Source organism: Panthera leo, chromosome B1 (assembly GCF_018350215.1).
Source record: "Panthera leo isolate Ple1 chromosome B1, P.leo_Ple1_pat1.1, whole genome shotgun sequence".
Lineage (NCBI taxonomy): Eukaryota > Metazoa > Chordata > Mammalia > Carnivora > Felidae > Panthera > Panthera leo.
In genome coordinates, this window is record NC_056682.1 from 63,085,439 (window position 1) to 63,097,707 (window position 12,269).

Consider the following 12,269-nt stretch of genomic DNA (forward strand, 5'->3'; position numbering starts at 1 on the left):
CAAGAGACTCTTAATTACAGAGAACAAACTGATGGTTATCAGAGGGAAGGTTGGTAGGGGGATGGGTTAAATAGGTGATGGAGATTAAGGAGGGCACTTGTGATGAGCGTCAGGTGATGTATAGAATTACTGAATCACTATATTGTACACATGAAACTAATATTACACTGTATGTTAACTAATTGGAATTTAAATTAAAACTTAAAAAAAACTAAGAAAAATGTCTATATGCTACTTTATGTATAATGGATCAATTTGGTCCAATGTACAATGTTTTATAGTATAGAGTATATGGTGACCGTTCAACTATTTGCTTTATGTTAATAAGCACCTTGAGTTGCCATAGCAAGTATTACTATTCTTGACAAATCACTTTGACAAATCACATATATTTTACTTTATTGAATTTTTTTAAGTTTATTTATTTTCTTTGAGAGAGAGAGCATGAGCAGGAGAAGGGCAAAGAGAGAGGGAGAGTCCCAAGCAGGCTCCGCGCTGCCAGCGCCAAGAGTCAAACGCGTAACCAACTGAGCCACCTAGAAATAAAGTTTTTTAAATGATGCTTTTTATTAGTTAACCTTTGAGGCACTGAGTTAATGATGTTCACTCTTTTCAATAAAAGAGAAGTGAGCAGATGGGGCGCCTGGGTGGCTCAGTAGGTTAAGCGTCCGACTTCGGCTCAGGTCATGATCTCGCTGTCGGTGAGTTCGAGCCCCGTGTTGGGCTCTGGGCTGATGGCTCAGAGCCCGGAGCCTGTTTCAGATTCTGTGTCTCCGTCTCTCTCTGACCCTCCCCCGTTCATGCTGTGTCTCTCTCTGTCTCAAAAATAAATAGATGTTAAAAAAAAACTCAAAAAAAAAGAAGTGAGCAGAAAGCTGTTTACCATTTACTCATCTCTGTTAGATGCATTGGGGGTGATTTGTCTTATTTGTGATTTGTTTCCAAACTTCCTGTAAAGTTTCCTCCAAATTTTCTGCTTAAAATGTCTGTAAAAAGGCAAAAAAAAAAAAAAAAAAGGTTTTAAATTCATTCATAAAAACAGGATAACAAAATCATAGGTATGAGTATGTGCTGGGATGGTGATTATTATTTCTTAATTCCAAATATTGAACATTAATCCTACTGCTCTCCTTTCCACCAGGTTGTGTTTGTCATTTTGGCGTTTTTAACAGGTGTACTTTGTTCTTACCCGAATCCAATTGAGGACAAGTGCCCAGGAAACTATACCAACCCATTGAAAGTTCAGACAGTCATAATCCTTGGGAAAGTTATTTTGTGGATTCTGCACTTCCTTCTTGAGCGCTACATCCAGTATCACCACAACAAAGTAAGAAACCGAGGCTATAACATGATCTACCTGTCGACAAGGCATCTTAAAGGACTTGCCCTGATGATCCACTCCACTGGTAAGTCTGGCTCAGCTGGTCTGTGGCTTGCGTCAGTGGCAGAAATGATAGCAGAAAGAAAACGTGAAATTTGACTTTATAATCCAATATATTCTCTCATTTTTGTGAGATGTGTGTGGTGGCCACTAAAATTGGGATCACCTTAATGTCTTGAAGCTTTTTAAATAATATATTACAGCTTTAACTTTTCTTTGACATCTGTGTTTGCTATTCTAGGGGAGGGAAAAAATTTTTCCCTCTACCCTTTCAGGTAGATTCTTTTCTTTTTTTTTTTTTTTTTTTTTTCTGAGCCAGCCAGATGCCCCTGACATTTTAATTTAACTTTAATTCCCATATAGTTAGAATACAATGTTATAGTAGTTTCAGGTGTACAATATAGTGATTCAACACTTCCTTACATCACCTGGTGCTCATCGTGACAAGTGCCCTCCGTAACTCTCATCACCTATTTCCCCCATCTCCCTAACTCTGTTCCCCTCTGGTAACCATCAGTGTGTTCCCTATGGTTAAGAGTCTGTTTCTTGGTTTGCCTCTCTCAAAAGACCTTCTTTTTCAGTTTGAGTCCAGAATAAATGCTTACACATTTTGAAACCAGATTCGAAATTATTTTTTTTCCTACAAAAACAGCTGTACAGAATTTAATTTTTATTTTTTTTATGCTCTATTAGTATATTTTCTATTTATTTATTTATTATTTTATTTAAATCCAAATTAGTTAACACATAGTATAATAATGATTTCAGGAGTAGAACCAGCGATTCATCACTTCCATATAACACCCAGTGCTCCTCCCAACAAGTGCCCTCCTTAATGCCCATCACCCATTTAGCCCGTCCCCCCACCCAACACCCCAGCAGGAATCCTGTTTGTTCTCTGTATTTAAGAGTCTTTTATGGTTTGTCTCCTTCTCTGTTTTTATATTATTTTTGCTCCTCTTCCCTTATGTTCATCTATTTTGTTTCTTAAAATCCACACGTGAGTGAAATCAAATGATATTTGTCTTTCTCTGACTGACTTATTTCACTTAGCATAATACACTCTAGTTCCACATAGTTGCAAATGGCAAGATTTCATTCTTTTTGATTGCTGAGTAATATTCCAGTGTATGTATATACCACATCTTCTTTATCCATTCATCAGCTGATGGACATTTGGGCTTGTTCCATTCTTTGGCTATAGTTGATAGCGTTGCTGTAAACATTGGGGTGCATGTGCCCCTTCGAAACAGCACTCCTGTATCCTTTGGATAAATTCCTAGTAGTGTAATTGCTGAGTCGTAGAGTAGTTCTATTTTTAACTTTTTGAGGAACCTCCATACTGTTTTCCAGAGTGGCTGCACCAGTTTGCATTGCCACCAGCAGTGCAAAAGTGTTCCTCTTTCTCCACACCCTCACCAACATCTGTTATTGTCTGAATTATTAATTTTAGCCATTCTGACAGGTGTGAGGTGGTATCTCGTGTGTGTGTGTGTGTGTGTGTGTGTGTGTTTTCCATTGTGGTTTTGATTTGTATTTCCCTGATGATGAGTGATGTTGAGCATTTTTTCATGTGTCGGTTGGCCATCTGGATGTCTTCTTTGGAGAAGTGTCTATTCATGTCTTTTGCCTCTTTCTTCATTGGATTATTTGTTTTTTGGGTGTTGAGTTTGATAAGTTCTTTAAGGATTTTGGATACTAATCCTTTCTCTGATATGTCATTTGCAAATATCTTCTCCCATTCTGTCATTTGCCTGTTAGTTTTGCTGATTGTTTCCTTTGCTGTGCAGAAGCTTTTTATCTTGATGAGGTCCCAATAGTTCATTTTTGCTTTTGTTTCTTTTGCCTCCAGAGACATGTCAAGTAAGAAATTGCTGCAGCCAAGGTCAGAGAGGTTGTTGCCTGTTTTCTCCTCTAGGATTTTGATGGTTTCCTGTCTTACGTTTAGGTCTTTCATCCATTTTGAGTTTATTTTTGTGTATGGTGTAAGAAAGTGGTCCAGGTTCATTCTTCTGCATGTCGCTGTCCAGTTTTCCCAGCACCACTTGCTGAAGAGACTGTCTTTCTTCCATTGGATATTCTTTCCTACTTTGTCAAAGATCAGTTGGCCATACGTTTGTGTGTCCATTTCTGGGTACTCTATTCTGTTCCATTGACCTGAGTGTGTTTTTGTGCCAGTACCGTACTGTCTTGATGATTACAATTTTGTAATACAGCTTGAAGTCTGGAATTGTGATGCCTCCAGCTTTGGTTTTCTTTTTCAGGATTGCTTTGACTATTCAGAGTCTTTTCTGGTTCCATACAAATTTAGGATTGTTTGTTCTAGCTCTGTGAACAATGCTGGTGTTATTTGGTTAGGGATTGCATTGAGTAAGTAGATTGCTTTGGGTAGTATGGACATTTTAGCAATATTTGTTCTTCCATTCCATGAGCATGGAATATTTTTCCATTTTTTTGTGTGTGTCTTCTTCAATTTCTTTCGTAAGCTTTCTATAGTTTTCAGTGTATAGATTTTCCACCTCCCTGGTTAGATTTATTCCTAGGTGTTTGATGGTTTCTGGTGCAATTATAAATGGAATCGATTCCTTGATTTCTTTTTCTGCTGCTTCATTATTGGTGTATAGAAATGCAACTGATTTTTGTACATTGGTTTTATATCCTGCAACTTTGCTGAATTCATGTATCAGTTCTGGCAGTTTTTTGATGGAGTCTTTTAGATTTTCCACATAGAGTATCATGTCATCTGCGAAGAGTGAAAGTTTGACTTCCTCCTTGCTAGTTTGGATACCTTGGATTTCTTTGTGTTGTCTGATTGGTGAGGCTAGGACTTCTAACGCTATGTTGAATAACAGTGGTGAGAGTGGACATCCTTGTCATGTTCCTGACCTTGGGGGGAAAGCTCTCAGTTTTTCCCCATTGAGGATGACATTAGCAGTGGGTCTTTCATATATGGCTTTTCTGATCTTGAGGTATGATCCTTCTATCCCTACTTTCTTGAGGATTTTATTAAGAAAGGATACTGTATTTTATCAAATCCTTTTTTTAATTATTATTAAATTATTATTATTAAATTAAATTATTAAATTAATTATTAATTAATTTATTTATTTATGTTTTTTTAGAGAGAGAGACCTAGTGCAAGCTGGGGAAGGGCAGAGAGAGAGGGAGACACAGAATCTGAAGCAGGCTCCAGGCTCTGAGCTGTCAGCAGAGATCCCAACATGGGGCTTGAACCCATGAACCATGAGGTCATGACCTGAGCCAAAGGCAGACGCTTAACTGACTAAGCCACCCAGGTGCCCCTGTCAAGTGCTTTTTCTGTGTCTATTGAGAGGATCCTGTCGTTCTTATCCTTTCTTTTATTAATGTGATGTATCACATTAACTGATTTGTCAATATTGAACCAGCCCTGTGTCCCAGGAATAAATCGCACTCGATCGTGGTGAATAATTTTTCTAGTGTATTGCTGGAGCCGGTTGGCTAGTATCTTGTTGAGGATTTTTGCATCCATGTTCATCAGGGAGATTGGTCTGTAGTTCTCCTTTTTAGTGCGGTCTCTGTCTGCTTTTGGAATCAAGGTAATGCTGGCATCATAGAGTTTGGAAGTTTTCGTTACATTTCTATTTTTTGGGAGAGCTTCAAAGGGATAGGTGTTAACTCTAAATGTTTGGTAGATTTCCCCTGGAAAGCCATCTGTCCCTGGACTCTTGTTGGTTGGGAGATTGTTAGTACATTTTCTTAAGGGGCAAGCTGCGAGTTCATCCACTCAGTGATGTTCTCAGTGGAAGCCGCAGGGCCATGCTATAACAGAGAAAGAAGCATATTATAGAGATGGCTGATTTGACTCATCATGAAAGGGGTGACATTTTTACTGTTCCCTGGGGTAGAGTTTGGCTTATATGTTGAACTGCTGATATGTAGTACTTGTTTTGGGCCAGAAGATGTCACTATGACCTTTCCTGCCACCCACAAAGATAAAAGCAAAACCCATTTTTAACTTATATGAATTATGACAAAAATAATGTTCAAGTGACCGGTCTGGAAATAGTATTTTTGAAGCCCACCAAAGGATTGTCTAATCTTTACCTTTCCTCTCACTTTCAAATTCTTGCTAATATGACCCTTAATCTGTTTCTAAGCAATCGGACCCTTACTTTAATCACAAATGGCAACACTTTTATGTTGCTCATATAAGGAAGGACCCAGAAAATCAAAGAGATTGGGACGGGTATTTACCTTGTTTCTATTTTCTTTAAGTATTTTTTCCTTATATGAAGAATAAGAAGGTAAATCTATGAGGCTATAGGATTTCCAGCTAATCAGATGAGTGTAACTATTGTTTTTATTGCTGGTGATAATATTGTCAGATGGTGATTAGCTTCATCCTGATACTTTTTCTCTATAAAATTGGAGATATAATATTTATCACACAAACTCTATTGTAGGAGGAAGTGAACAGTGCCTAGTAGGCATTCAAGAAAGGGTAGGTATCCCCAGAATTATCAGAATAATTCTGATTTCATGTAATCCTTCACAGTTGCAAGTACATTGCCATACAACCCTTCCTCCAAGCAGGTCCCCATGGCAAACTCCGTCATACACTACGCTACGGCAAGACCTGGGCTCTTTGCTCCAGAATTGTATTTTTCTTCTGTGTTATATTTTGATGGTCTTCAAAACCAAGTAATAGATATGCTGAGCCAGGAGTGGGGAGGGGGAATAGCTCATATTTATCAAATACTTGCCATTATAAGTATTTTTCACATATTAACTCATCTATGCCTCACAACAGGACTGTGAGCAAGGTCCTGTCATCCCCATTTTTCAGACGAGGAAGTTGAGGAGCAGAGGTATCAGGTCACTTGTCCACGGTTAGCAACGTGTCCCGGAGTTCCACCCAGATGGTGCGGATAACCGCAACATCCTTAGCCTCGCGGCAGTCTGTGTTGTTGCAGTTTGTCACCAGCATGGGCGACCAGGGTCCTCGTGCCTCTGGATTCTGAAGAACTGGGATAATGCAAAGTTCTATGAACTGCATCCTTTCTCAAATGCACACAAGACTCAACGCATATGCCATTGCGAATAATTTTATAAAGCAAAAAATCATTTCTTAGCTTTTAAGTATTATGGGGCATCATTAACTCAGACGGGTTGGGTTTTTTTTCCTCAAGAGAGCAGCAATTTGGGGCTTTTGTCCTTTTGCTCCCTTGACTGCTCAGTGTAAGTGGCCCCGTTGTAAGCCTGCCCTGGGGCCGGCTCTGTGCTCTGCTGACTCTGTGTTTCTTTCTCCTCCTCAGGCAACACGGCTCTTCTCCTCGTGCTGTGCGTGCAGCACTCCTTCCCGGAGCCCAGCAGGTTGTATCTTGACCTCATCCTGGCCATCCTGGCCCTGGAACTCATCTGCTCCCTGACATGTCTGCTTACTTACACAGGTGAGAATTACAACTACACAGTTGGGACAGACCCCTTTAACTGCTTGTTCCATCCCTGATAGTGGGAAGTTTGCTGTTATCTTTGCAGCAGGGTGTTTCTAGTAGCTAAGAGCCTCTTTAGCACCTCTACCTCTCGTTGCTGACCACATCCAGACTTCCTCAATTTCAAACGAACAGGAAGATACCAACAAGTCACGCTTCTAAGTATGTGTCATCAACAAATCTTGGTCAACTCAAGTAATGCCTGATCATTAAAAAATACAAAAACAAAAGAATTTTAAAAACCCACAACCATTTGCTTCCTCAAAGGCAACTGAAATGTAATTCTGGCATTAAATTTAAAATAATGAAATACAGGGGCACCTGGGTGGCTCAGTCGGTTAAGCATCCAGCCCTTGACCTCGGCTCATGGTTTGTGGGTTCGAGCCCCATATTGGGCTCTGCGTTGGCAGTGCAGAGCCTGCTTGAGATTCTCTCGCCCACTGTCTTTGCCTCTCTGCCATTTCTGTGTTCTGTCTCTCTCTCTCAAAATAAATAAATAAACTTAAAAAAAAAAAAAGAAAAGAAATACAGGGGTATGTGGGTGGCTCAGTTGGTTAAGCATCCAGCTCTTGATCTCAGCTTAAGTCTTGAACTCTAGGTGGTAAGTTCAAGCCCGTGTTTGGCTCCTTGCTGGGTATGGAGCCTGCTAAAACATAATAATAATAATAATAATAATAATAATAATAATAATATAATAATGATAACAACAAAATACAAAGTAAGTAAGTAAATAAATAACGCGTACAAAACTGCATTTAGCCTAAACTTCCTTTCGGATAAACTATTTATGAACCCATTTTCTAAATTTAGAGCTGTCTGAGGGTTGGTCTGTTTGTCTGTCTCTCTCTGTCTCTTTGCCTCTCTCAGAACTCTCAGTGGTAAAATTTAAGTAAGCCTTAGATACGTTAACATGAAAAATAGATGGAAGGATACTTTTAACAGAAAAAAATTGAAGCCCTGGAAAAATCTAGATGTCATTCCTGCTGCAATATTGGCATGCTGTACAATCTGTCCATAATAGTAGCTAATTTTCACCCACGAACATATGGCCAACTAATCTTTGACAAAGCAGGAAAGAATATCCAATGGAATAAAGACAGTCTCTTCAGCAAGTGGTGCTGGGAAAACTGGGCAGCAACATGCAGAAAAATGAACCTGGACCACTTTCTTACACCATACACAAAAAATAAACTCAAAATAGATGAAAGACCTACATGTGAGACAGGAAGCCATCAAAATCCTCGAGTAGAAAGCAGGCAAAAACCTCTTTGATCTTGGCCACAGCAACTTCTTACTCAACACGTCTCCAGAGGCAAAGGAAACAAAAGCAAAAATGAACTATTGGGACCTCATCAAAATAAAAAGCTTCTGCACAGTGAGGGAAACAATCAACAAAACTAAAAGGCAACCGACAGAATGGGAGAAGATATTTGCAACTGACCTATCAGATAAAGGGTTAGTATCAAAAATCTATAAAGAACTTATCAAACTCAACACCCAAAAAATAAATAATCCAGTGAAGAAATGGGCAAAAGACATGAATAGACACTTCTCTAAAGAAGGCATCCAGACGGCCAATGGACACATGAAAAAATGCTCAATATCACTCATCATCAGGGAAATAAATCAAAGCCACAATGAGATACCACCTCACACCTGTCAGAATGGCTCACATTAACATTGGTGCATTGTTACATTGTAACATTGTTTCAATCTCCTTTGCATTATTGGTGGAAATGCAAGATGGTGCAGCCACTCTGGAAAACAGTATGGAGGTTCCTCAAAAAATTAAAAATAGAACTAGCCTATGACCCAGCAACTGCACTACTAGGTATTTATCCCAGGGATACAGGTGTGCTGTTTCAAAGGGACACATGCACCTCCATGTTTATAGCAACACTATCAACAATAGGCAAAGTATGGAAAGCACCCAAATGTCCATCGATGGATGAATGAATAAAGAAGCTGTGATATATATATACAATGGAGTATTACTCAGCAATCAAAAAGAATGAAATCTTGCCATTTGCAACAACGTGGATAGAACTAGAGGGTATTATGCTAAGCAAAATTAGTCAATCAGAGAAAGACGAATATCATATGACTTCACTCACATGAGGACTTTAAGGCACAGAACAGATGAACATAAGGGAAGGGAAGCAAAAATAATATAAAAACAGGGAGGGGGACAAAACATGAGACTCTTAAATATGGAGAACAAACAGAGGGTTACTGGAGGGGTTGTGGGAGGGGAGATGGCTAAGTGGATAAAGGGGGCATTAGGGAATCTACTCCTGAAATCATTGCACTATATGCTAACTAATTTGGATGTAAATTAAAAATATGAAATTTAAAGGTAAAAAAAAAAAAAGTACCTAATTTTCTGGCACTGCTCAACAGTTATTTTGTGACAATAAAATATCTTGTCCATTTTGAAAGAGATCATTTCTCTAATTATGAAGGACAAAATCACATCGGTCTCAGTTTCTTTCATTTTACTGTTTTGTTTTGTTTTGTTTTGTTTTGTTTTTTGCATACCCTTAGGCCTATAGAAGAGTACTTAGAATGTGAATGGAGTGACTAGTTTGTAAATGTGAAGGATGTCACATTATTGACTGATCTTTGTAAATTTTTCTGTAGTTATCAGCTAACGATGAAACAAATTATGTAGAGGATTACATTTGTCCCTCACTCTAAAAACATAAATTTGTTGGGGGGTGTGGGAGAGGGGAAAATGGGTGATGGGCACTGAGGAGGACACTTGTTGGGATGAGCACTGGATGTTGTATGGAAACCAATTTGACAATAAGTTATATTTTAAATAAGTAAGTAAGTAAGTAAGTAAGTATCATACCCACTTAACCTCCCAGAAAAGAATGAGACTTTAGTTTTAAAGTAAGGTTTATTTTCCAATATATAAGAAACAGCTTGCTGTGTCAGTAAAGTGATCCATGTGACAAATGAATATTGAATTACTTTATTGATTAAGATCAGGTCCATTCTAAACACATCTGTCAAATGCTGTAAATGAGGTGATAGTTTAGATCTGAATATGGAACTGGCATGTTATGTTCCAGTATCTACAACTGTTCTTTACTGCGAGGGTGCAAGACTTCTTGTATTAAAGTGTTTTCTGTAATACCTGTGGAATGGTCTATGACATACAAGGAGGTAACAATCATATTCCAGATACCATTTGAATGTCATCATGTAAATAAGAGGAAATTAATACTGTTAAAATGTAGTCCAAGATTTATTTCTCTAGGATTTATTGTACCTTTTAAAAAAAATTTTTTTTTTAATATTTATTCATTTTTGAGAGACAGAGAGAGACAGAGCATAAGCGGGGAAGGCGCAGAGAGAGAGGGAGACACAGAATCCGAAGCAGGCTCCAGGCTCTGAGCTGTCAGCGCAGAGCTCGACTCAAACTCACAAACCCGCAAGATCATGACCTGAGCCGAAGTCAGACGCTCAACCGACTGAGCCACCCAGGCGCCCCTATTTTACCATTTTGAAAGAATTTGCTGTAGCATTTTTAATTAATTATAAGTAAAATAGGCAATGTTAAAAACAAAAAGACAAAAACCTGAGAGTGTTTAAGAGGTAAAGCAAACAGATGTTCCAAAAATCCTGACTGGAATTCATTTTCACAGTTGGACACAAATATATCAGTTACATGGAACCTAAACTTAAAATAATTTTATTTTATTCTTTTCCATTTATTTTAATCCATTGTCTTCCTAATTAAAAAGAATTGCTTTATTCTATACTCTAAGACTTAATGGCATATTTCATCTTCATTCACATTAAATTTTAAATTTTTATCTGAATAAAAATGCCATTAAAATTGTTTAAATCTCAAATAATATGGTTCCTAATGTTAGAAAACCTGATAATTGGTATTTCAGACCTGTAAAGTAAATAGATGGTTTACACAGGGAAGTGTTTATAATGATAATAATTATAAACTTCGGGTTTCTGCAAATATTGAATTGCTTTAGAAGATTCAAGTATGACTGTTTTACCTCCACGTCGTCAATAGTAGGTTTAACTTTTTAAATTATAATGTTCCCTTAAATGTACTGTAGGTTCTGATAGGAGAGATTTAGGGAATAGCTTCTAGAGACAAATGTTGCTTTTGTTCGGTGTCATGGCAAATTTAAGATAGGTTCCCTGATATATGGATTTTTCTTGCTTCTCCATACTGAAATGATTTTAAACAATAGTGAGTTTTGGGGTGCCTCGGTGGCTCAGTCGGTTAAGTGACTGACTCTTGATTTCGGCTCTGGTCATGATCTCACGGTTTGGGAGTTCGAGCCCCGTGTCGGGCTCCATGCTGACAACCAGGTTCATGGGTGGCCTCCAAACTGCCACATCCACTGGGTCCTCTTCATGTCTTCATCTTTGTGGCAGTGAACAGTGACTGCGCTTTCCTCATGCTCCTCCTGCCTTTGCAGATTCGTTTTCTTTACTTCTTTAATATTGGTAGGTTTTGGTGTTCCCTCGTCTTTTTTCATCCTACATACTCAGAGTTACCATCTGTACACTCATGGGCAGCCCTCAGATGAACAGAGCCACCCAAACCTTTACATCCATCTGCTTAGTGATAATTTCCATCCAAGTGTTCCAGTGTACCAACAAGGCAGAGGTGGAACATCTTTCTCTTCTCCCAAACCTTCCCCATCCCATCCCTCCTCCCCATCTCAGCTAGCAGGATCAGCCTGCACCTTTTAATCAGAAACCTAGACATCCTTTTGGATTCTTCCTTCCACCTTACTCTCCCAGGGATCAATCATCAGTCCTGTTCAGTCTGCCTGCCTCTCGAACTTGTCTCCTTTCCTCTGTCACTGCCACTGCCTTAAGCAGACACTCATCACATCCTGTGTGGACAATTCCCTTCCTCTGTCCTCTTCATTTGTATTCCTTACTCCTGCTAATATAATTGTATTCATAGGTAAATTCAAATCATTAACAACATCCCTGTTCAGAGTTTCCTTTTTTTTTTTAAGTTCCTTTTTTTTTTTTTTTTTTTTTCAGAGAGAGAGAGAATGTATAAGCACCAGCAGGGGAGAAGCAGAGAGAGGGAGAGAGAGCTGACAGTGCAGAGCCTGGTTCAGGGCTTGAACTCACAAGTCGTGAGATCATGACTGGAGTCGAAATCCAGCGTCAGATGTTTAAAGGACCGAGCCACCTGGGCGCACCCCTGTTTAGTGTTTTCTAACGGCCTGAGGAAGAAAATCTGCAATCTTGTTGTGGCATAAAAGGCTCTCCATGAGCTGGCCCTACTCATCCCTGCTCTTCAGGGATGATGACGAGATGCTTTCAATAACTTGCATTTACTCTCAGGGCAAATCTAATGCCTTGGCACGGCAACACCAGTCACTCATATCTTCCCTACCTACGTTTCCACCCCC

General features: G+C 38.9%; 1 protein-coding gene across 3 annotated transcripts in view; it reads left to right on the top strand.

The window, feature by feature from the left end:
* TMEM192 (transmembrane protein 192) overlaps nt 1-12,269 on the top strand; it is a 55,113-nt gene that overhangs the window by 14,083 nt on the left and 28,761 nt on the right. For all 3 annotated transcript variants that reach the window (XM_042935136.1, XM_042935135.1, XM_042935134.1), the window contains exons 3-4: nt 1,142-1,406; nt 6,679-6,813. In XM_042935136.1, the coding sequence (XP_042791070.1) occupies nt 1,142-1,406; nt 6,679-6,813 (400 nt within the window). The remainder of the gene's footprint in view (nt 1-1,141; nt 1,407-6,678; nt 6,814-12,269) is intronic.